Source organism: Temnothorax curvispinosus, unplaced genomic scaffold, assembly GCF_003070985.1.
Source record: "Temnothorax curvispinosus isolate PA1 unplaced genomic scaffold, ASM307098v1 QBEX01018590.1, whole genome shotgun sequence".
NCBI lineage: Eukaryota > Metazoa > Arthropoda > Insecta > Hymenoptera > Formicidae > Temnothorax > Temnothorax curvispinosus.
This window is the reverse complement of record NW_020228370.1, coordinates 4,922-29,599: the sequence shown is the minus strand read 5'-3', so window position 1 is coordinate 29,599 and position 24,678 is coordinate 4,922. Positions and strand designations below refer to the sequence as shown.

Below are 24,678 nucleotides of genomic sequence, written 5' to 3'. Positions count from 1 at the left end.
AGATTAAAATCTCAGTAATATTTAGCTATTTAAATTGATTTTATATTTATTTTTGAGCTATTATGTTTTTATTTATATCTTTTTTAGCAAAATTAAAACAACTGCTACTTTTAAAGTCTACACATATACTTTTTGTTTTGTTATCTAGTTGGTATTTTTTCTTTTGTACTTTTTATTATTAGGATATTAATTTTTACATTTACAATTTTGCAAAATCTTAATGCGTCTACAAAGTACAATAAAATTTTTTAAAATAATTTTTATATTTTTATACAACAATCAATTTCTTTAATTATTCTAAAAATAAAAGATCAAGGTAAAGTCATTAAAAAGTAAATACTTTACAAAATATTTTATATTTTATTATATATTACATATTGACAAAATTTAAAATATCTCAGAAAATTCTTCACCAAAAAAAGCTTTATTATGTGGTGTTTTAAAAACATTTGAAACATTAGCTACAAGAATATATAAAAAATAGGGATTTTTATTTAAAAAAATAAAGTTGACCTTGAAATAATGCTCAGACCTTGACTCAAGGTCAAATAAAGATCCACCATCATATGACTCGCTCAGTGCCAAACAACTTTTGTTTGAACATATTTTTTGTTTAAACCTAACCCTGTGAAGATAAAAGGAATAATAGATTAAAATCCAACATTTTAATACATCCTTTTTACACAGTCTTTTTTCCGTATCACACATATTTATGGTTAACCTAAATACAAGCACTTTTTATACAGTAGGTATAATATATATACCAAGTAAAAAAACTGTGTTTAGAGTATTATTCTAAATTGCTATTTTTTGACATAGTTTTGTGAAATATTATTATTTCGTATAAATAATGTCAAAATAGGTCAAAGTAATGTAATTTCTTTTACGCAAAACATAAAATCGTTAAAACAACAGTTGGGTGTATAGATGACTATGCTATTGTGTAAATATAAACGTAAATGTAACGTATAGCGCATCGTCGATTTGCCAACGCGAGACTCGGCATTCGGCGAGACGCGAGGAGCAATATCCGAAATGCACGGCATCGTGGCATAGCCGGCGGCGCCGGCGCGTGCTAAGCAGCTACGTCACAGCTCAAGCGAGAAGGAGACAGCAGATCGTATGTCTGCCCTTCTCTCCCCGCTCGAAGCTTGCCGAGTGCCGAGTCAGCCGACTGGCATATCCCCTCCATCTGAGTAGTTCGGACACGAACCATAGCACGGACACGAACCATGTGTGTACCGTTACCGAGCGTAACGACGTAGTTGACGTCCACTTTCTCAGGCGGCGCGTCAGTATACGTCCGCTGGAACGGAATGATCCCGGTGGCCGCTCTCAGGTTTCTCTCTGATATTAATAACATACGCATCACTCGCCCGACCACTATGGGCGAGCTGCGCATTTGGAATTTTGATGACTCTATTTCCCCGACGGAGATCCTTAACGAGATTTCAGTGGTCAGAGATTGTGACGAATATCTCGTCAAGATCGGCAATATTCGCAAAATGAATAATGGGCTTAATTCCGTATGGGTCAAATGCCCCCTTTCCGCGGCTATCAAAATCTCGGCCACGAATAAGTTTAAAATAGGTTGGACCATTGCTCGAGTCGAGCTGCTCGAGACAAGACCCGTCCAATGTTACAAATGTTGGCGCTTCGGACATGTCCGCACCACATGTAGCTTCCCTGAGGTCCGGACTGTTTTAGGTGCGGTGAGCGCGGTCACCAGATTGGCGCCTGCAGAGAAGACCCCTGCTGCGTCGTCTGCAGAGATGCTGGAAGACCCAGCGATCATCGTCTGGGATCGCTCAACGTTTGCGCGAGCGTTGAACCTACGCGTGGGAGACGTAGGGACCCTGTTATTAACGGTCGGGCGGCGGCGCAGAGATGACTCTGTGTCTCCAACTGAATCTTAACGGTAACAAGGAGGCTCAGGACCTCCTTGTTCACCATTCAAGGGAAATGGGGGCTGCCGTTTGTGCGATTTTCGAACCCGCCCGAACGCACAGCCCTTATCAACTATGGTTCTACAGCCACGACCATCTCGCGGCCATCTTTGTTAATAACAGGGTCACGGCACACCCTGCCACGTTGGAGGCCCGTGGTAGGCATTGCGTACTGGTCAGACTGGGAGAGATTTACATTCTTTCATGCTACATCTCTCCCAACGTTGATCTTCCGACATTCTCGGACTCTTTGGAGGAGCTATCCACCATTTGCTCCTGCGTAGCACACAATAACAGGATCATCATCTGCGGGGATTTTAATGCCCATTCTCTCTCCTGGGGATCGAACACTTCTAATGTTAGGGGCGAAGCTCTAGAAGAACTTGCGTCGACTGGAAATTGGTGAATCAGGGAAATCACCCCACCTTTTCGAGCCACCAGGGGACGTCGATAGTGGACCTCACCTGGATTTCTTCCGATTTATCTGGCAGAATATGTAATTGGTCGGTTCGTGACGACTTAGAATCCATGTCTGACCACTTCTACATTTCTTTCAAAATCTTAGACTCATCGACTCGGCGTATATCAACACCGCTGCCCCGTCGATGGAACTTCAGAAAGATGGACATTGGGCTCTTCCAGGAAGCCATTGAATGGAGATGTGCGGTGACTCCTGGTGATCCGGAATATCTGATCGGGGTGGGCCCGGATAAATGGATAAATAACTGCATTTATGATGCGTGTCAGGCGGCGGTCCCTCGCCTGCGCGCTGCTAGGGTGAACAGGGCCTATTGGTGGAATGACCGAATTGCACAATTAAGAACTGAGGCTATCGCTGCGAGGAGATCCTGGACTCGTGGTAGGAGTAGAGATCTCCCGGTAGTTTTGGAAGCTAAAAGAATCGCTTATATTGCCGCTACTCAAAACTTAAAACACGAGATACAGAACGCCAAGTCCGCCGCGTGGCAGGAACTTATTGACACGCTGAAGGATGATCCGTGGGGCCTTCCCTACAAGTTAGTTTTAGGAAAACTTAGGAAACCTACTCCGGGGCTCAGTACCACCCTTGAGCCAGAGGTGCTGAATCGTCTATTGGATGACCTGTTTCCGCCTGGTAGGGAACTGTCTCAGGTTAATCTAGGTGATTGCGAGGAGGGGAGAACCCCCATCACTTCGGATGAAGTGGAGGAAGCGATAGCGGCCAAGAAATCTACCAACACGGCGCCTGGTCCTGACGGCTTCAAAGCGACCGTCCTAAAAAAGTTACCTCCTACTAGGGTGCATCGACTGACGGCTAATTTTAACATATGCATGCAGTCTGGGGTCTTTCCATCCAGGTGGAAGTTGGCGGACCTCGTTTTGATACCCAAAGGAGATATTCCACCGCGCGGCGAGGTGCCTAAGGCAAGGCCGATTTGCCTCCTGAACGAAATCGGCAAGGTTTTTGAGCGCGTCATTGCCAACCGTTTGGCCACTCATCTTGGCCACCAAAATCCCAGATACGATCTCTCGGCGAATCAATTTGGATTTCGTAAGATGCGTTCAACAACTGACGCTCTTTTCTTGGTCAAGAATATAATTACCGAGGCCCGCGTGAACGGCAGGGTGGTGCTGGCCGTTTCGCTGAACATTAAAAATGCGTTCAATTCCATTAAACATTCTAGAATCAGAGCTGCCCTAAAGAACAAGCGTGTTCCGCGGTACTTGAGGCGTATTATCGAGGACTATCTGAGAAACAGAGTAATCAGATACGTCTCGTCTGACGGCACTCGTCGCACTAGGCGCGTCAACAGAGGGGTCCCTCAGGGATCGGTGTTGGGTCCTCCGCTTTGGAATTTGGGTTTTGACCAGGTGCTGCGCACTCTGCTTCCGGGCAATTCCCATGTTGTGTGTTACGCCGACGATACACTGCTCCTCGTTGCTGAAAACGATTTTGACTCAGCCTGCGCTCTCGCGTCTGAGTGCCTTGACAGGCTTATGATCAACATCAGAGACCTCGGCCTGTCTGTGTCCTGGCCCAAGACGGAGGCCGTATTCTTTGGACACTGTCCCCGAAATTCGAACTTTGTCTACGAGGGACAGAACATCAGGATATCCAGCAGCATGAAATATCTTGGCGTTTACATTGAAAAGAGATGGGCATTTAACACACACGTGAATTATGTTGCCGCAAAGATCTCTAAGGTAAATCGTGCCCTGTGCGCAATCCTCCCAAACCTCAGAGGGCCTATCGAAAACAAGCGCCGGTTATATTATTCTGTGGCAACTTCTATTGCGCTCTATGCCGCTCCTATTTGGAGCGAAGAACTTATGGCCTCCGAAAACAAGCAGAGACAGATGCGCCGCGCACTTAGACTCTCTGCGCTAAGAACCATCATGGCGTACCGCACTGTTTCGTATGAGGCGGCTACGCTGCTGGCCCGTGTTCCGCCCCTGCATCTATATGCGGAATTCCTAAGAAGAACATACCTCCGACATCGAAGAATGAAGGAGAATGGGAATTACAACGAGGTATCGGCGGCCGCTGTACGCTTGGAGGAATGGGACGCATTGCGTGAGCAATGGCGCATCCATATTACGCGCGCAAACCTCCCAGGAAGAAGAACGAGAGAGGCGATTGTCCCCAGTTTTGATGACTGGCTGGATCGCAGTTCCGGCTTCCTCACATACAGAATAACTCAGCTCTTGACAGGTCATGGGTGTTTCGGCACCTACCTGCATAGGATTGGTAAAGAGGACTCTCCGATCTGCCGGTATTGCGACGTGGAAGAAGACACCCCAGAGCACACCATAGAAGTGTGTCACTTCTGGGCCTTAGAGCGTGGTGAACTCGCTGCTGCAGTTGGCCAGTTCCCTGGGAAATATTATTGCTAGGATTTGCAATTCCAAAGAACGATGGAACGCATTTTCAACTTTTGCTGAACGCGTTCTTCAGCGCAAGGAAGATGACGAGCGTAGGAGACAACAACAAATGATCCTCGACCCGGGATAAATGCGTTTTCTGCGATGTTGTTGCGGCTTTATGTATTGCGTGCGGTTTCTCTCGATGCGATTTATTTTGCGTGCGGACGGGGTCTTCCTGCCGTTCCTGGGTTGCCCGGGCGCGGGCCGGTTCTGGCTCTCCTCCTCCTGGGGTCCGGTGCGTCGCTTCGGCGACGTTCCCGGATCCCTGGGGGGTGGTTGGTTGGGGGCGGTCGGCGTGCGGGTTTCCCTATGGGCGGCCGGATGGCCCAGTAAAAGAAAGTAGATTTAGTCTTATATCTATATATATTTTAAGTTTTTCTCCTGGAAACTCCGCTGCGATGGGTCGGGGGCTCCCGGGGGGTCGGTCGCCCGTGGTCTCGCCGCTCACCGCTGTGCTTGCGGGGCTCCGGCCCCACTGCTCCGCAGTGGGTTTGCCGGAGGCTCCGTTGTGGCTGCGGGGTGCGGGTGGTCCTCCTTCTGGGTTTCCTCGGCCCGCGGCGGGGTTCTCGGGATCCTTCTCTTTTCGCGCCCCTCCCTCCCTTTCTCCCCCCCTTCCCGGGGGCCTGGGGGTAAGACGGGCGTGATCGTTACTACAGCCGCTAAAGCGGCCCGTGATGCGGACTTTGAATCCGACTGTTTCTCCTGGTGGTGGGTATATGTTAACCCTCAATGTTAACGAGCGTAGCTCGTGGCTTTTTGATCTGTGTGGAACCTCTCTCCGGGTAGAAGGGTTCCTGTTCGTCTGGTACGTGCATGTCCTATGGCCCTGTGCGTTCTTCCTTGGGACGTCCGTGATTCCCTATGGAATGGCCACGCAGCCAATGAAGAGCGTCCCTCAATGATATGACTGCCCGCGGTCACTATTATGAGGGCCTCCGAGGCGGTCGAACGTTGGCACTTGTGTCAATTTTCGACTAGTGAGTCATCCCGGCGGGTTCCACGGCGTCCCTGTTTGATCCTTTGTGTGATCTCGTCTCTGGTTTACGTATTTCTGTCGCCTCTGCGAGAGGACTGTTGTGGCACGTGATGTAATACCTCGAGTCTCCCGCGTGTTGCAACTGTTGTCCAGCGTGCTATGTGTTGCGGAGAGGTTTTTTAGTGGGTGCAAGCCCCACATATCCCGGGGGACGGCCCCCGGTAGAATGCTCGAGGCATTTTTCCTCTTCCACGAAACAAAAAAAAAGGTTAGGTTGTAACCGGACGGTACATGGGGAGACACGAATCAACGCGGGGTGTCCTTGAATTCAACGGTCGCCACTCGGTTTGACCTATGATATACCGAGAAGGTAAGTATCTATCGAATTTTCAATCAGACTAATTATTCTTCTTTTCAGGTTCCTGCCACATGAGGATCATCGCCGTCGCCGTCCAGGATCGCCGCTGCCACCGTCTTCCAGGATCAACGAGGGACTTCGAGTGATCGACGCCAATGGATCAGGTATGGTGCAGAAGGTAAGTCCAATCGAATAATTTTCAAGAATTTTTTGACAAAAAATTGTATAATTTATTCAATTTGACTGATTTTCATTCACAGTTGTTCACAAATATCAAAGTTACACAATCTGTCGGACGATCGCACGTTCGGGCTGACACGCCCCTTTTCGTTACGACGCACAAGATTTTTCGGCACTAATTCGCCGTTCGCTTATGTAAAAGCGATAATTAACGCGTTTCGCGGGCGTTCCCGGTTGTTATGGAAGTTACGAGATTACGATTTGCGCACTCGGATTACGATCGCGGGACTTAGCGCGACAATGAGAGTGTATGCGAAATTACGTGTTGCTCCGTGAACTATCCCCGAGAGACTGCCTCGAGTGGCCCGTCTCGCTCGGCCTCCCTACCATCGGCTATTTAGCCCCCACTCCGGCGCTCCCTACGACTTTCTCCTTCGAGAAGCTTCCTAACTGCGCATATTTGTCTCGGTAATTTTCCACTCCGGTGTTTACGCGGGTTTACATGGAAATTTCCATGAGCGTTGCGCTCGCGATGCCCTGCCGTCCTGACGCCAGGGTAGTGGTTTTCCACTGTTTCGAATATGCGTCCGCCGTTGACGCCGACCTGTGCGCCTATGCTTAATTCGCACGCCTTTTATGATTCCGGGCGACTTCCCCGGGGAAGACGTCCGGGTGACGAGCACCACGTCTGCCGACGTCGCCGACCTATCCTGACGTGTTCTTGGGACCTGGTATCCCGCTTTCCGAGGTCTTTCCTCGGCGATGACGTCCGCGTTGCGATCTACCGGACGGTACTCTATCTCGCGACCCGATCTTCGGACTTCGACGGCACGCGGTAAGGCGCTTCTCTTGGCCCTCTCCGTTCGTCAGAGCAACTCAGTTCCCGGAGATGACGCACCCGGTGCGAGTTCGCGGACGGTACGCTACCTTGTCTCCCGGTCGTCGGAGTTCGACGGCGCGCGGTACGGAGCCTAATCTGGCCCTCCTCCCTCGTCAGGGCTGCTCAGTTCCCGGAGATGATGCACCTGGTGCATAGTTCCGGACGGTACCCTAACTCGTGACCCGGTCGTCGGATCTTGATGGCGATCGGCCCTGTCTCGTCCTTGGGACATCCCCTTTCGTCAGGGACGGTTTGTCCCCGCAGATGACGCACCCAGTGGAACCTCGCGGACGGTTCCTTAACTCGCGTATTCGTTATCGGATCGTCACGATTTTCGGCTATGTGACTTTCTCGTGCCTCGTAGTTTCGTCAGGCACCGCGCGATATCACGCCCCGATCGCTTTTTCGTAGATTACGGACGGTCCGCCATTTCCTATTCTCGCGGTCGAAATGCGATCTTTTCTATCTACGGTTGCTTCCCGGGCTCCCCGATTCGATCAGGGACCGTTCATTAACACGAGAATTTTTAATTAAACGAAATTGCGGACGGTCCGCCATCTTGGCTCCCCTGAGCCGGTTTTCAGCGCCGCTGCGCCCTGAGTATTCCCGACTGTCTGTCGTTACGCCGTGGTCGGTTGTTGACCTCCGCTGGTCCTTCGTCTAGATACGGAGAAACGCCCCTTCGTGCGCCTCTCCTTTCCTGGAAAGTGTGTGTGGCTCAAGCCTTGCCCTGCGGTTTTACGCGCTCTCGACCGTTCGCGCGCTCAACGGTACAAAACAAAAATAAACTAAATATGGCTTGAGCCGAAACTACTAAAACTAAACAATTGCGCGACTTGTCATAACCTATATACTATGGCGCCGGATGGGGCGTGTTGTGGCAAACAAAATCTCGACCCTGCGGGTCAGCAAAACAAAATAATTTAACGGACGTTCGTCCAAGTGTGTCCCCATCCTCGGAACGCTGGTAACACTAATTAAACCTATGTAGGGACCCTTTGTCCCTCGTCCTTGTTCTCATCCTCGGCGTTGCTCTCCGGGCTCCGGAAGCTAACGCTGGACGCGTCGTCCTGGTTTGCGGACTCTGCTGGCGGCTCCGGGTCCGTCCCGCCTTCTCCTACACCTATCGCCTGCTCGTCAGGCCGGGCGGCCTGCTCCGATTCTAGCATGGCGACGATGGCCTGCACCACTTCCAGGTTGATCGGGATCGGAAGCTCCGCGGCCTGACCCCCTTCTAACGGCGCTTGTGTCACCGGTATCGGATCCGCGGTCGCGTCGGGCGGGTCCACCTCTACCGCCCATTTCTCGGCCTCCTTACGGGCCGACTCGTCGCTTTGCTCGGCCGGCGGTGCAAATTGCCGCATCGCGTCCTCGGAGATACGGCGCAGCACGACCCGCGACACCCGTTCTACCGCTGCGCGCGCTGCGACATCTTGCGGTCGCAAGGTTAGGTTAGGTTGTGACCGAACGATGCATAATCGGGCCACGGGGTACGCTATTTTGTCCTATTAGTCATCGGTCGCCACTCGGTTTAACCTTTATATACCGAGAAGGTAGGTATTCGTAATGGAAATCAGCCAAAATGTGAACAATTTGTTTAAACAATTTTATTTTTTCAATCCCGCCACAACTGCTCGATAGGCGTCGCCTGAGCTCTGGATACCGCTAGGTATGACCTCAATCGGCCAGCCAGGGATACCTGCTAGCCGGACAGCTGCTTGATCAGGTAATATCTTCTTAACCCTTTGACTTTTTAGATTCCCGCCACGGTTGCCTCCTCTGGGATGCTCTGCCAATCGTTTCCACTATCAACCATTCATCTACCCCGTCCGTGGAACCATGATAGCCGGACAACCGCTTGATCGGCTAAGTCCCGACATTAATATAAGTAAAACGCTACTAATTCTCTTTTATTTTCAGGTTTCGTCGACAGCTGCTTCATCACCATCGCCGATGTCGTAGATCACCGCTGCTCACCGATGTCTAGGATCAACGCGTCTAGGAGATAGCCGGACAACCAGGTAAGTACGAGAACTGTCCGCGTAACTACGACTAATATCAACTTTTTTTAGGTTTCCGCTACGGTTGCCTCATCATTGGCCTCCCCTGAAGTAGAATCTGTGATGACCTTGAAGATCGGACCACGCTATCACCAAGATGGCCGGACAATCGCTTGTTCAGGTAAGTTTCCGGGTAAGTAAAGATATTTTCTATAATCGGTGCTCCATCTTATAGTTGTTATTGCGATGAATATTACTACAGCCTCAGTGGTCGAATTGGCACGACGCCCGCACGGTATACGGGAGGTTCCAGGTTCAAACCCTGGCTGGGGTAATATTTTTCGCAATAAAATTTAAAAACTATTTAATTTAGAAATTACATCAACTGACCAAAAACCATGGTCAAAATTAATAATGTCTCGATGATTGATCCGGAAAAAAGTGCTGTGTGAATCCGACAAACCAAGTTGGCTCACAGTTTTTCAATGTTCATATCGAAAAGACGTTATATATTGCCAGTCACGGTCGATTTAAATTACTTAATTGTTATTCTATATACTGGCGAAAGAAATTATTATTCTAAAGATATTTTCGTCTGGATTTTTGCAAATAACGATTGCTTTTATTGTTAACTATAGTTGCACAATGTTGGTGGTTCACAATTAACGATTGCCACATAAGATGGCGGTCGCACGTCTCGCAAAGTGCGATATCACGATTAAGGTACGCGATAACCCGTACATCTTTCGTATCGACGTCACGTAACGCTGTTGGCGGGCGTTCCCGTTTGTTAATAGACACTGAGGTAGGCTTAATTATTCGTATTCCGTTTCGCGTTCGCGAATATTCTTCAACGATACGCCGGTATGATACGCGCGAGATTGCTACCTTCGAGCGCCCACGAGAGACTGCCTCGAGAAACGTTGCTCTCTCGGGCTCCCTACTACCGAGGTTTTTCCCCTTCCATAGGGCCTCGGCCGCTTTCTCCTCTCTGGAAATTTCCATGACGATGCTCGAACAATAGGTGTTTACGCGTTTCGGCACGACAGGTGTGCGCCAGATGTTCGCGATGGAAATTTCCGACGCTAGTACATTATATGCGTCGCGCTCTTCCGACTTCCGGGTAGCAACAATTCAACTTTTACAATTATGAACTTATGACAACGCCGACCGGTGCGCAAGGTCTCTCGGAGATCCTAGATCATGCTTCCGCGTCAACTTCCTGGAGAAGACGTCTGGATCGCGTTTAAAACGTCCGCCAATGGCGGCGACCCAGATGCCCACTCTTTAGGCCCTGATCGATCGTATTCCGGCCCTACTTCCTGTAGCCGACGTCCGAAACTACTAGTTGTCCGGACTGTCCGGACAACTCCCCGTTAGGATGGTCGGATTTTGATCGCGTTTCGATATTCGGGTGTACCAGGTGTCCCTGGTGACGCAATCCTAGTTTTTATCATCTGTCCGGCAAACCGGGTGTTTGCGCGGTCAGACCGCAATCGCGATTGATCCGGATGTCTTCTCGACCTCCCCCGAGTACGCATATTTAATTTCACGCCGATCCGACGCTCCGTTCAAGATATCGGATCTGTCCGGCAAACCGGATGTTTGCGCGGTCAGATCTCGCTCGCGCTGGACTCGTATGTCTTATCTACGTTCCTCTAGTAAGCATATCGACTCTTCGTTCGCTCCGACGCTCGGTTCACGATATTAAGTCTGTCCGGCAAACCGGGTGTTTGCACGGTCAGATCGCGTTCGCGTTCGGTCTCTAGGGTCTGTTCGTACCCCTGAACATGCATATTTCATGCCGCGACGCTACGACACTTCGCTTGCCATTTTACCCCTTGTCCGGCAAACCAGGTGTTTGCGCGGGTGGATCGCGTTCGCGATAGTCTCCAGAGGTCGGTGAAGCCTTCCTCTGGCGGCATGTTAAGCCTTTTGGCGCTGCGTCGCCGCGTTCGTCATTCGGTGACGTGTCCGGCAAACTTGGGGTTCGCGCGATCGGATCGTTTTCGCGATAGTCTCCAGAGGTCGGTAAAGCCTCCCTCTGGCGGCAGTTCATGCCATTTAGCGCTCCGGCGCCTCCTTCATGTGTTTCGCCGGGTGTCCGGCAAACCCCACGTTTGCGCGGTCGGATCGCGCTAATTTCTGGATAATCCTCTTGTGAGGATGTCAGGAGTCGGCATCTCGACTCTCGTTCGCCTGACGTGCGCGCTGTCTTAATCCCGCGTTCCCGCGATGAAGATTGTGTGTGGCTCGACCAATCATCGTGCCGGTGCTCCTTACGATCCACGTACCTATTAAATGAAAATAAAAACTGCTTCCTGGTCGGGCCTGGCACTCGGTGCCGAGAAAAGAAAACAAACTGTTTGTGGATCGCTAGAAAAGAAAACTTATGTGCTACGTGGGCCGCTGCCCAGCGACCGCTGTCGCATATCTTCACGCCGGACGGATAGACTACATAACTTTATTATAAAAGGAAAGATCTATTTACAATCCCGTCCTCGGAGCGTCTCAATCTCTTAAAATTTCTATACGGGGTTGTCCCCCTCGTCCTGCGACTCGCCTTCCCCGCTAGGTGGGCTGCCCAAGTCTTCCGCCTCCTCTCCCGGCTGCTCCCACATCTGCTGCGTCGGCAATGCGGTGATCGTGACCGTGTCGGTCACCGTGACACGAGACAATTCGACACGGTACGCGCTGTCGAAAGCCTCGGCAGCGCGCCTGATTGCCTCTAGCTCGGCGGGAGAGCCCCATAGGCACGCGTCTCCCGCCAATATCGCGGATTGTCCAACAATCCGACGGCTCAGCACCGGCGATGGCGTGCTTCGCCGGCTCCCCTCGGCGACTGGCCGCGGCTGCGGCGCTGCTCGTCGTTCCGCTCGGCTTACCTCCTCCGGCGTCAGCCGGGTGATGACCACCCTAGGCTGTGCGAGTAGCTGGCCGCGCACCGTCTTCGTGCACGGCTTCAAGGTTTGGGCATGAGTTTTGAGAAGCTCATGATGCGAAACTCAGGGTGCCATTACATGGAGCGCGGAAACGCGGAAACGCGGAAACGCGGAAAGAAAGTAACTAGATTCCGCGTTTCCGTCGCTTCTTTCTATCTCATTTGAGCGGAACAGCGGAATTTATGCGTGTTTTGACTGTTTCGTGTGTGTGTGTGCCAAGAAGTGCAAACAGATATATAAAGAAGTGTAAAACGTTTATTATAATGAACGGCCCAGTAAGTATTTGAGTATCGAGTATTAAGTATATTATAGTATTTGTAAATTAATAATAAATTGACATAACGCTTAAATCAAATTTTAAAAAAATTAATATTAATACCTACTGAATGAAGTCATAACCTCACTTTATGTGATATAAAGATAATTAAACACTTGTATATGTTTGCAGGCTATAAAGTGTGGATACTGCGGTTTCATTTTACGTGGATCATGTGGAACAATTTTAGACCATCATTGTTTTAGTGCATATGATGAAAATACTGAGGCCATAAATGTTGACGAAAATGCCGTGGCCACTATAAGTATGTTAAATAACGTTTTAGTTTAATTTACCGTATTATAATGGAAGATAATTGTAATATATATATATATATATATATATATATATATTACATATAAAGTTCTTCCTTGAGGGACATAATAACTTTACAAAATGGTGAATGCTATTATAAATAATTATTATTACACATTAATAAATTTTGGTTTTGACAATGTATATTTTACATATGAGATAGTGTTAAACAACTTATTAAGTACACACAAGCATTGAAATGTTGTAAAAAATTAATTATTGATCCACTAGAACAGATAATTGAGTCATTTTATGGTAATTTAAGTCATTATTATTTTTATTTATTTTAAAGGAAAAAGACATGAAACTGAAAATATACCGCATACGAAAGAAAGAGATGTACAGTCTGCACTCACACAAGATGAGTTGCTGATTGAATTAGTTCGTACCCGAAGGCCTTTGTGGGACCATTCTATTCCATTGAAAGATAGGACAAAATTAATAAAAGACAATCTTTGGCAAGAAATTGTAAACATATTTGATGGTGAGATCATTCTTTAATTATTTATATGAATTATATTATTTGCATGATAAAGTAAATAATTTACGATTCTCTGTACAATATCATAGGATCTCTATCTATGGAAGAAGCAAAACAGAAATGGAAAAACCTTCGAGATCAGTATACAAAGGCTAGAAAGAAAATGCGTGGATACGTGCGAAGTGGTTCTGGGGCGGAATCTGGCCATCCATTACGTAGTTCTTTTGCTCATTACGAAGAAATGAAATTTCTCGACGATACTCTACAGACAGCACCGTAAGTATTTATATTATCTTTCAACTGAGATTTTACAAACATTCAAATTGCGTGCAATTGAATGTCATAATTTGTAAAATTATTTTGTTTCCAGGACTGTCAGCTCCATCCAGCCCCTTTTGGAAGTGAATTCATCCCATCTTGATGACAATGATATGCAAAGGAATGACATGGCTGCAGACCACTTCACTTGTGATGATTCCACGATGGACGTTGCAAGTACATCAAACGCATCATCACGAAGATCATGTTCACCGTCAGAGGCGAGAAAGAAAAGTATGCGGCAATTGTCTTTTGGTTTCATGTATTTTAAATACTCATCATGCATTATTAAGTACAGATTATTAATTAGGCATATATTATTATTTACAGAAGCAAAGATTGCACAAAGGCAAGCTGATATGGAAACTAAATTTCTCAATATAATTGATGAAGCGTCACAGAAGAAACGTGATGTAGTGGACAGCTATTTAGATCAGCTTGGTGACATTTTACGCCGACTACCCTACTTACGACGCAGAAATCTGCAAAGAAGAATGATGGATATTGCTATCCAAGAGGAGGATATGGAACTTACGGAGCGAGAGAATCCCTAATAAAAATATTACTTTCTTGATATATTTTTTTATTTCATGATATATATATATAAAATAAAATATTTTTTTATTCGATTCATTACATTGTACAAATTATTAAACTATAGAAATATAGATCGTCAAAACAGGCTACATACGAATATTGTGTGGCAAAAAACTTTCGAATTATATATTCACAAAATATTTTATTTACGAATACAATGCATTAAATGGAGAAACTATGTTTTAAAAGTTGTTAGTTAAAACTTTGTCCAACTGCCATGGTAGAGGATTTATATGTTCGAAATAATAAGCAAAGTTATCTCGAATTTTCAATGCTGTAGACTTTTGCGAAACATTTCTATGACTTACAGCTGTAAGTCCGGTACTTGTAATTAGGAGATTGTGTTCTTCTTCTCGCATATTAGAATACCGTCTTGCTGTAAATGGTAGATTTAATTCATTATTAATAATAAAATTATGTAAGACAACCGTTGCTTGTACAGCTTTTACAGCAGTACGTGTGCATGCAACAAGAGGTCGACGATATATTCTCCATCTTGCAACCAAAAGTCCGAAAGCACATTCTACTGTTCTCCTTGCTCGACTCAGGCGATAGTTAAAAATTTTTCTGTTGATATTCAGCTGTCTACTGCGAGGGTACGGTCGCATCATATATGATCTCAGAGGAAAGGCCTCATCTCCCAATAAAACGTACGGAAAATCCGAATCCATATGATTTAGATGTGTAGGTAGAGGAATATGGAGAGCATTCGTTTCTAGTAGATGTGGTAATCCGCTGTTTTCGAAAACACCTCCGTCGCTTTGCCTTCCCTCAGCTCCAATATCCACAATAATAAAACGGTTCTTGGCATCACTTACTGCGAGCAAGTTTATGCTGTGCCTTCCTTTATAGTTGTAGTAGCATGAGCCACTACGAGGCGGTGCCTGCAAATTGAGAACCATTATTGTGATATATATATTTCTCATTTCACATATGTCATTGCATTATTAATGTGTAATATTTTGAACCTGAATTATTGTAAATAAATTCATAATATACATACCTGAATTTCGACATGCTTTCCATCGATAGCGCCTATGCAGTGTGGAAATTGGCATATCAGTTCGAAATCTTCTGCAATCCTACTCCAATTTTCTTCAGTTGGATCAACCATAACCTTCTTCTGTAGAGAGAGCCAAATTGCTTCACACGTTTCCGGAATAATATGTGATAGTGTGCATTGGGCAATGCGATAAGCATATGATAGCGACATCATGCTGTCACCTGATGCCAACCAACGTATAGTCACCTCTAATCTCGTCCTAGCCGGTATTGGTTTTCGAACTGCTGTTTGTTTTTCGATCAATGGTCCAACAATCTTGAGTAACTCGTTGAAAATTGTTGATGACATTCTGAGATAGTTAAAATATTTTTCGGGATCTGTCAATTGCATCTCCACAAGTAAATTGTTGCTGTCACCTTGTGCAAGTCTTCTTTCTTCGGTAAAAATAGGTCGTACCCATATTCTTCGATTCTTTTGCTCTTCCAATTTCTTGTAACGCAAGTACAAATAATACATTGCAGTAACTTTTTTCATTGTTATTTCTGCATGTCTCATTGGTTCATCTCTTGCTTGAATAAGAAACTTCATAATAATCATTAACATGATATTTGGATCCATGATATACTTGACGGACACCACTTTTGTCGTGATCGAGCCACCTAGCCCTGCAGGACAGACGAAACGATGACGACCTGCGCATCCGCTTGTACCAAGACCCCGGCCAAGTGCTCATCCAAAGAAAGCTCGTCGCAAGTTGGCAGGAGTCACACCAACGCGATACAGAAGTGTCCCGGTCAGAACTACTCGAATTATTCCAAGACCGGCGTCGGTAGATCGCGACGACCGCAGTCTACGTCAGAGACTGGACGTTGAGGAGGGCCAGCAACGAGGTGCAGCAGAGCTGCGTGTCCTGCCTGCCGCAGAATCTTCCCACGGAACTGGAGTCGACACTTCACACGTCGAGTCTTTCACACGTGCCACTAGCCTGTACCAGGAGCTTCACGGCTAAAAGCATGAACTACGCGCCGAACAAGCACCAGGTGGAGAAGTTCGTCAACGACACGTTCGAGATGCCCGGCCACGAGTTCGAGGACTGGGACCCGGCTGACTGGACGGCCACTCCCAAGTTCCTGCAGAACATCGAGGACGACGAGCTGCGGAAGTTCGGCTCCGATCTCAATCACATCTGGAAGCTGCTGGGCAGGAAGATGCGAGACGACGTGAGGATCAACGAGCAGCTCTACTCGATCATCTACGTGCCGCATCCGGTGATCGTGCCCGACTCGCGGAAGGGCACTTATGCGCTTGTTCTACCGAATAGTTTATACCAATTAAATCACTTTTCCAACTTTACGGAGAAATGTCTACGATATTCTAAATATATTATAAATATATTATATATTATAAACATATTGTAAAAATACATAACCTACCTGAGGTATCTGAGTGCAAAGGTACAGAGAAAAAGAACGAATATTTGATGCGCTCGTTCCGCAAGTTTATTTCTCCTTATATTACATGGAGCACAATCTGCGCGGAAAAGCGGAACAATCTGGTAATAACTGGACATTTATATTCCTTTATTAAATGTGTGTTGACTTAATTCATTGCAATTTGTATTAGTATGCTTATCTTTTCAGTTTATTTATTGAATACAAGCATTTTAATCAATAAATACCGTTAAACATTCTTATTTTATAACTTCCTATTCCGCTTTTCCGCGCAAATTGTGCTCCATGTAATACAAGGCAACCAAATGAACGGAACAGATCGACGGAAATCTAGTAAATTTTGTCTTCCGCGCTTCCGCGTTTCCGCGTTTCCGCGCTCCATGTAATGGCACCCTCACTGCTACATGTCTAGGGACTTTTGTCACCTTAAGGCGGATTTACATGTACGCTAATTTTTGTTTCCATGATACGAGATTCGAAATAGCATTGATGGGCTCATGTGTTTCTTGATCTTTCGATTTATATTTTATAGATAGTATTCTGTACATTGCCTGGTACTTTAATTATAATTAAACAATAAAAACAAATAAAACTAAATAAAATATATCAATAAAATAAAATAAACAAAAATAAAATAAATAAAACGTACATTTGTATTTATATTTATACCAGGCAATTAATCTTAATTTCAATTATACTAAATTGGACTTTATGCGAATATATCTGCTTAAACAACATTATACACATATGAAACGACTGAACATCAGTCGTCATTACGGAAGGTTGACTCTTTAGAGTCTCTTATTGAATGAATCTTGGATTATTCTTTAATCCCCACGTATTGCTCACTTCTGCGTGGGATTATTAACTTTGGCAGTCCTACACCTAACTGCAAGACTCGCAGTTGGACACTGTGAACTCTTCGACGAGCGGTCCTAGGATGCACCATGGGCGGGGTGCACCCAAATTTAAAATGTCCTAAGGGGAGAACACCCCTGAAATAATGAAACAAACCATGAAAAGTAAGAATAAGGAGAAAAAACTTACCGCCTCAGGGACTTCGGATACCCAGAGGCCGGCACGGGAGGAGTGCGGTCCCAGCGACCCCCGTGTCGATGGGCTTGGCCCTAAAAAGCCAAGTCCAGAATCCTGCGATGGGCTAAATGAAAACACAGAAATAGCACTGCGTCCTGATTGGACAGGCGCAGTAACTGATAAAGAGACTACCAAGGAGGTGGATATGGAGGATGACTACGATCGAGGAGTGGACCTCGCGAGGAAAATCATCGCGGATGTTGATAGGAAGTCACCCGAAGATCCACAAATTCCTGATGATGTGAAGGATGATCCTACGTTCGTCCCTCCTGGGGTGTCTGACTCTGAGGAGTCGACACACCAGGATGAACGTGCAGTCGGAGATGTTATAATGATAGAGGACGACGACGACGACGAGGATGCACCTCCTCTACCTGCCTCTAATAGGGAAAAGAGGAAGGAACGTTTCTCGTCGAACTCCCCGGATAACACGACGAAACCTTTCAAAAGAAGATACACGACTTCGGAGAACGAAGTGTACACTCCTGTTTTGACACCGGCGAAACATAAACTGACTATTCACCCGGTGTCTGCCAACAACTTACGTACCTTTAATACTGAGCAATTGACGAAGTGCGCCTCCGATTGCCTAGAAAAAATGGAAACTATTCGTACGAGCAGCAAGAACATTAAAGGCAACTTTTCTGGCTATCTCAGAGATGGCATAGCAAATATCTCCGAGATAATAAACATTTATCGCGAACGGCTTGGCGCTACTGGCGACATTGCGGATCTGGAACTTCAAAACAAAAACCTCACGACTCAACTGCGCAAGATAACGCGCGAGCAGGAGCTACAAAAGAAGGAGCACTCTATACTTCGTAAGGAGAATGAAGACCTTCGTAGGGACGTCGAGATGCTCCGCGAGGAGATTAGAAGTATGAGGGATGCTACAAATCACACAGGATCTTTCTCAAAAGCACCTTCTGAGAACAGTCTTGCTCAGGGAGCCGATATTCGCAAAACTGATATTAGGAAGGCAGCAAAGCGCCCGGAAGACTATCCTCCTCTCCCTCAGAGGAAACCCAAGGTTATTTCCTCTGAAATACTGCGGGACAAAACTATTAAAATCCGGAAACACCCTACAAGTGCCTCCGGATCCGAGACTGATATGATTGTAGTTCCTACCTCGAGTAAGAGATCTCCTCCTGGAAAGAACAAAAAATCTGATAGAGAGACTCCTTCCGCGCAGACTCCTACTCGCATTTTGCATATGGAGGAAGACATATGGTCCTAACTACATGCTCGAATGCATGAATAGACAGATTGCGCAACTAGTTACTAATATGGAAGAACTGCGCTCTAAATTTGGTTCAAAACCAGAAGAATTCTCGAGTAACTACAAAAAGAAAAGGATTAAAAGAACATCCTTCAAGAACGATACCACTGAGACCTCTGGTATCTCCGACGGGGAGGCTTTAGGCCCGCAGCTCTCTGCACCGCCTACCGTAGATGTCGTACGAAACGAGGCGACTGTCCGGAACGATGGATCTCGACGAGGGGTCGTCGGTGGTGGCTCTCGTTTGGTTATCCGCCCGCGCAGACTACCAAAGACTGCTGCTGTCTCGATTACCAGCCTAAAAGAGGACGTCAGCTACGCTGATATTTTGAAGAAGGCGCGGGAGAGTATAAACCTGGACACTCTCGGCATTGAGACTTTGAAGATTAGACGCGGTATCAACGGCGGAGTTATTATTGAGATTCCCGGCGCGGATGGTACCTCCAAGGCCGATACGCTAGTAGGAAAGCTTAAAGAGGTCTTGGACAACAATAACATACGTATTACTCGCCCAACTACAATGGGCGAGCTACGTATCTGGAATTTCGATGATTCTATCTCCCCGACTGAGATTCTTAATGAAATTTCAGTAGTCGGAGATTGCGATGAATACCTAGTTAAAATCGGTGGTATACGTAAAATGAATAACGGGCTTAATTCTGTATGGGTCAAATGCCCCCTATCCGCGGCGATTAAAATCTCAGCCACGAATAAGCTTAAGATAGGTTGGACCATTGCTCGGGTCGAACTACTTGAGACAAGACCCGTCCAATGTTATAAATGTTGGCGTTTCGGACATGTCCGCACTACATGCAGTTTCCCTGAGGACCGGACTGGCGCCTGCTTCAGGTGTGGTAAGCGCGGTCACCAGATCGGTGCTTGCAGAGAAGACCCCTGTTGCGTCGTCTGTAGAGATGCCGGAAGATCCAGCGATCATCGATTGGGATCGCTTAATGTTTGCGCGAGCGTTGAACCTACACGTGGGAAACGTAGGGACCCTATGATTAATGGTCGGGCAGCGACGCAGAGATGACTTTGTGTCTCCAACTAAATCTTAACGGTAACAAGGAGGCTCAGGACCTCCTTGTTCATCACTCAAGGGAAATGGGAGCTGCCGTTTGCGCGATTTCTGAACCTGCCCGAACGCACAGCCCATATCAACTGTGGTTTCACAGCCACGACCATCTCGCGGCCATTTTTATTAATAACAGGGTCACAACACACCCTGCTACATTAGAGGCCCGTGGCAGACATTGTGTACTGGTTAGATTGGGAGAGATTTATATTCTCTCATGTTACATCTCTCCCAACGTTGATCTCCCGACATTCTCAGATTTCTTGGAGGAGCTTTCCACCATTTGCTCCTGTGTAACACACAATAATAAGTTGATCATCTGCGGAGATTTTAATGCCCACGCTCTCTCCTTGGGATCGAGTACCTCTAATGTTAGGGGCGAGGCACTTGAAGAATTGGCATCACAGCTTGATTGGAGACTGGTAAACCACGGAAACCACCCTACTTTTTCGAGCCACCAGGGGACATCGATAGTAAATCTTACCTGGACTTCCTCTGATCTATCCGGCAGAATCCGTGATTGGTCGGTCCGTGGCGATATGGAGTCCATGTCTGACCATTTTTACATTTCTTTCGAAATTATGGATTCATCGACCCGGCGTACATCACCACTATTGCCCCGCCGATGGAATTTCAGGAAAATGGACATTGGACTCTTCCAGGAAGCCATTGAGTGGAGATGCGCGGTGACTCCTGGTGATCCAGAATACCTGATCGGGGTGGGTCCAGACCGATGGATACATAACTGCATTTATGATGCGTGTCAGGCGGCGGTCCCTCGCCTGCGCGCTGCTAGGTCAGACAGGGCCTACTGGTGGAATGACCAGATAGCGCAATTAAGAACTGCGGCTATCGCTGCGAGAGCTTGGACTCGTGGCAGGAGTAGGGATTTGCCGGAAGTACTGGAAGCTAAAAGAATCGCGTACACTGCTGCTACTCAAAATCTGAAGCACGAAATACAGAACGCCAAGTCCGCCGCGTGGCAAGAACTGATCGATACGCTGAAGGAGGATCTGTGGGGCCTTCCCTATAAGTTAGTTTTGGGCAAACTTAGAAAACCTACTCCGGGGCTCAGCACCACCCTCGAGCCAGAAGTGTTGAATCGCTTATTGGACGACTTGTTCCCGCCTGGTCGGGAACTGTCCCGAGTGGATCTGGGTGATTGTGAGGAGGGGAGAATTCTCATCACCTCAGATGAAGTCGAAGAGGCGATAGCGGCCAAGAAGTCTAGCAACACGGCACCCGGTCCTGACGGCTTCAAAGCGACCGTCCTGAAAAAGTTACCGCCCACTATGGTGCATCGACTGACGGCTAATTTCAACATTTGTATGCAGACTGGGGTCTTTCCATCCAAATGGAAGCTAGCGGATCTCGTCCTGATCCCCAAAGGAGATATTCCACCACGCGGCGAGGTGCCTAAGGCAAGACCGATTTGCCTCCTTAATGAAACCGGGAAGGTCTTTGAGCGTATCATTGCCAACCGTTTGGCCACTTATCTTGACCAAAATCCTAGATACGATCTTTCAGCGAATCAATTCGGGTTTCGTAAGATGCGTTCGACGACTGACGCTCTCTTCCTGGTTAAGAACATAACTACTGAGGCCCGTGCGAACGGCAGAGTGGTGCTGGCTGTTTCTCTGGACATCAAGAATGCGTTCAACTCTATTAAACATTCCAGAATCAGAGCTGCCCTAAGGAACAAGTGTGTTCCGCGGTACTTGAGACGCATTGTAGAAGATTATCTAAGAAACAGAGTAATCAGATATGTCTCGTCTGACGGCACCCGTCGCACTAGGCGTGTCAACAGAGGGGTCCCGCAGGAATCGGTGCTGGGTCCTCCACTTTGGAATTTGGGCTTTGACCAGGTGCTGCGCACTCTGCTTCCCGGCGATTCCCATGTGGTGTGTTATGCCGATGACACATTACTCCTCGTCGCTGAGGACGATTTCGATTCGGCTTGCGCTCTCGCGTCTGAATGCTTGGATAGGCTGATGATCAACATCCGAGACCTCGGCCTATCGGTGTCCTGGCCTAAGACGGAGGCCGTATTCTTTGGGCACTGTCCCCGAAACTCGAACTTCGTTTATGAGGGACAAAACATCAAGATATCTAGTAATATGAAGTACCTTGGTGTTTACATTGATAAGAAATGGGCATTCAACACCCACGTCAACTATGTCGCTGCAAAGATATCCAAGGTAAATCGTGCCTTGTGCGCAATTCTTCCAAACTTGAGAGGGCCTATTGAGAACAAGCGCCGACTATATTACTCTGTGGCAACCTCCATTGCACTCTATGCCGCCCCCATTTAGAGCAAGGAATTTATGGCCTCCGAAAATAAGCAGAGACAGATGCGCCGCGCGCTCCGACTCTCTGCGCTAAGAACCATTATGGCGTACCGTACCGTTTCGTACGAGGCGGCTACTCTTCTGGCTCGTGTTCCGCCTCTACACCTCTATGCGGAATTCCTAAGACGGACATATTCCCGACATCGTAGAATAAAGGAGAATGGCAATTATAACGAGGTATCGGCTGCCGCTGTACGTTTGGAGGAATGGGACGCACTACGAGAGCAATGGCGTACCCACGTCACGCGTGCAAATCTTCCGGGAAGAAGAACGAGAGAGGCAATTGGCCCCAGTTTCGAGGACTGGTTAGATCGTAGTTCTGGCTTCCTCACTTATAGACTAACTCAGCTTTTAACAGGCCATGGGTGTTTCGGCACTTACCTGTATAAGATTGGTAAAGAGGATACTCCAATATGCCGATATTGTAACGCGGAAAAAGATACCCCAGAGCACACCCTCGAGGTGTGTCACTTCTGGGCCCTGGAACGTGGTGAACTTGCTGCTGCAATTGGTCAGAACCTCTCCCTGGGGAATATTGTTGCTAGGATTTGCAACTCCAAAGAACGCTGGAACGCGTTTTCGGTTTTTGCTGAGCGCGTTCTTCAACGCAAGGAAGAGGATGAGCGTAGGAGACAACAGCAAATGATCCTTGATCCGGGATAATTGCGTTTTCTGCGATGTTATTGCGGCGTTATGTATTGCGTGCGGTTTTTTCTTGATGCGTTTTATTTTGCGTGCGGACGGGGTCTTCCTGCCGTTCCTGGGTTGCCCGGGCGCGGGCCGGTTCTGGCTCTTCTCCTCCTGGGGTCCGGTGCGTCGCTTCGGCGACGTTCCCGGATCCCTGGGGGGCGGTTGGTTGGGGGCGGTCGGCGTGCGGGTTTCCTTTTGGGCGGCTGGATGGCCCCGTAATAGAAAATTAGATTTAGATTTATATCTATTTATTGCGTCTTATATATTTTAATTCTTTCTCCTGGGGGCTCCGCTGCGAGCGGTCGGGGGCTCCCTGGGGGTCGGTCGCCCGTGGTCTCGCCGCTCACCGCTGTGCTTGCGGGGCTCCGGCCCCACTGCTCCGCAGTGGGCTTGCCGGAGGCTCCGTTGTGGCTGCGGGGTGCGGGTGGTCGTCCTTCTGGGTTTCCTCGGCCTGCGGCGGGGTTCTCGGGATCTTTCTCTTTTCACGCCCTTCCCTCCCCTTCTCCCCCCTTCCGGGGGGCCTAGGGGTGGGACGGGCGTGATCGTTAATACAGCCGCTAAAGCGGCCCGTGATGCGGACTTTGAGTCCGACTGTTTTTCCCGGTGGTGGGTATATGTTTAACCCTCAATGTTAACGAGCTTTGCTCGTGGTTTTGATTTGTGTGGAACCTCTTTCCGGGTAGAGGGGTTCCTGTTCGTCTGGTACGTGCATGTCCTATGGCCCTGTGCGTTCTTCCTTGGGACGTCCGTGATTCCCTATGGAATGACCACGCAGCCAATGAAGAGCGTCCCTCAATGATATGACTGCCCGCGGTCACTATCATGAGGGCCTTCGAGGCGGTCGAACGTTGGCACTTGTGTCAAATTTTCGACTAGTGAGTCATCCCGGCGGGTTCCGCGGCGTCCCTGTTTGATCCTCCGTGTGATCGCGTCTCCGGTTTACGTATTTCTGTCGCCTCTGCGTGAGGACTGTTGTGGCACGTGATGTAATACCTCGAGTCCCCCGCGTGTTGCAACTGTTGTCCAGCGTGCTATGTGTTTGGGAGAGGTTTTTTAGTGGGTGCAAGCTCCACATATCCCGGGGGACGGCCCCCGGTAGAATGCTTGAGGCATTTTTTCCTCTTCCACGAAACAAAAAAAAAAAGGTTAAGTTAGGTTGTACTTGCTTCGGCAGTACATATACTAAAATTGGAACGATACAGAGAAGATTAGCATGGCCCCTGCGCAAGGATGACACGCAAAATCGTGAAGCGTTCCACATTTTTGTGCAGATACAAAGAGGTCCACAGCAATGTATTCTCAACGTGTGATTAGTATAACAATAATTACTGACACTAAAATAATAAAATAATAAATATACAAATATGAGACCACATAACCTCACAGAATACACGTTGAGATACATTTCTTCTCGTTTAACCATTTGTTCTAGGACACCTGAATGGAGAGAAGAAATAAATACATATACGCCAAACCTTTCTCTTTTCTTTTTGTTATTTATTTATCACTGATATGATTTATTAC

At 47.5% G+C, this 24,678-nt stretch overlaps 3 protein-coding genes and 1 non-coding gene across 5 annotated transcripts; 3 read left to right on the top strand and 1 right to left on the bottom strand.

The window, feature by feature from the left end:
* Positions 1 to 12,262: 12,262 nt before the first annotated feature.
* Positions 12,263 to 14,245, top strand: LOC112468537. Its single transcript, XM_025037757.1, has 6 exons — positions 12,263 to 12,461; positions 12,635 to 12,767; positions 13,110 to 13,301; positions 13,388 to 13,574; positions 13,669 to 13,850; positions 13,947 to 14,245. The coding sequence occupies exons 1-6, from the start codon at positions 12,369 to 12,371 to the stop codon at positions 14,168 to 14,170; spliced, it is 1,011 nt and encodes a 336-aa protein (XP_024893525.1). The 5' UTR covers positions 12,263 to 12,368; the 3' UTR covers positions 14,171 to 14,245.
* Positions 14,221 to 15,840, bottom strand: LOC112468536 (protein ALP1-like). 2 transcript variants are annotated; one of them, XM_025037756.1, is made up of 3 exons: positions 15,463 to 15,840; positions 15,217 to 15,336; positions 14,221 to 15,097 (listed from the first exon to the last, which is right to left on the bottom strand). In XM_025037756.1, exons 1-3 carry the CDS (start codon positions 15,832 to 15,834, stop codon positions 14,396 to 14,398), a joined length of 1,194 nt encoding a protein of 397 aa, XP_024893524.1. In that variant the 5' UTR covers positions 15,835 to 15,840; the 3' UTR covers positions 14,221 to 14,395. The 2 variants fall into 2 exon arrangements, with proteins under 2 accessions (XP_024893524.1, XP_024893522.1); XM_025037754.1 differs by having other exon boundaries at positions 15,217 to 15,840.
* Positions 15,841 to 22,506: 6,666 nt separating this feature from the next.
* On the top strand, positions 22,507 to 23,127 carry LOC112468538. The gene has a single exon (XM_025037758.1). It carries the CDS (start codon positions 22,507 to 22,509, stop codon positions 23,125 to 23,127), a length of 621 nt encoding a protein of 206 aa, XP_024893526.1.
* Positions 23,128 to 24,312: 1,185 nt separating this feature from the next.
* Positions 24,313 to 24,419, top strand: LOC112468539. The gene has a single exon (XR_003042415.1). It is a non-coding gene; the product is annotated as a U6 spliceosomal RNA (small nuclear RNA).
* The last annotated feature ends 259 nt before the right edge of the window (positions 24,420 to 24,678 follow it).

Bases quoted from the DNA above. Each gene is read 5' to 3' on its own strand.
- LOC112468537 (XM_025037757.1), top strand. From the start codon at position 12,369: ATGCGTGTTTTGACTGTTTCGTGTGTGTGTGTGCCAAGAAGTGCAAAC. The intron at 12,462-12,634 runs GTAAGTATTTGA...ATATGTTTGCAG, and splicing joins TTATTATAATGAACGGCCCA to GCTATAAAGTGTGGATACTG. The intron at 13,575-13,668 runs GTAAGTATTTAT...TTTTGTTTCCAG, and splicing joins GATACTCTACAGACAGCACC to GACTGTCAGCTCCATCCAGC.
- LOC112468536 (XM_025037754.1), bottom strand. From the start codon at position 15,834: ATGGATCCAAATATCATGTTAATGATTATTATGAAGTTTCTTATTCAA. The intron at 15,098-15,216 runs GTATGTATATTA...CTCAATTTGCAG, and splicing joins GAAAGCATGTCGAAATTCAG to GCACCGCCTCGTAGTGGCTC.
- LOC112468538 (XM_025037758.1), top strand. From the start codon at position 22,507: ATGGCGTACCGTACCGTTTCGTACGAGGCGGCTACTCTTCTGGCTCGT.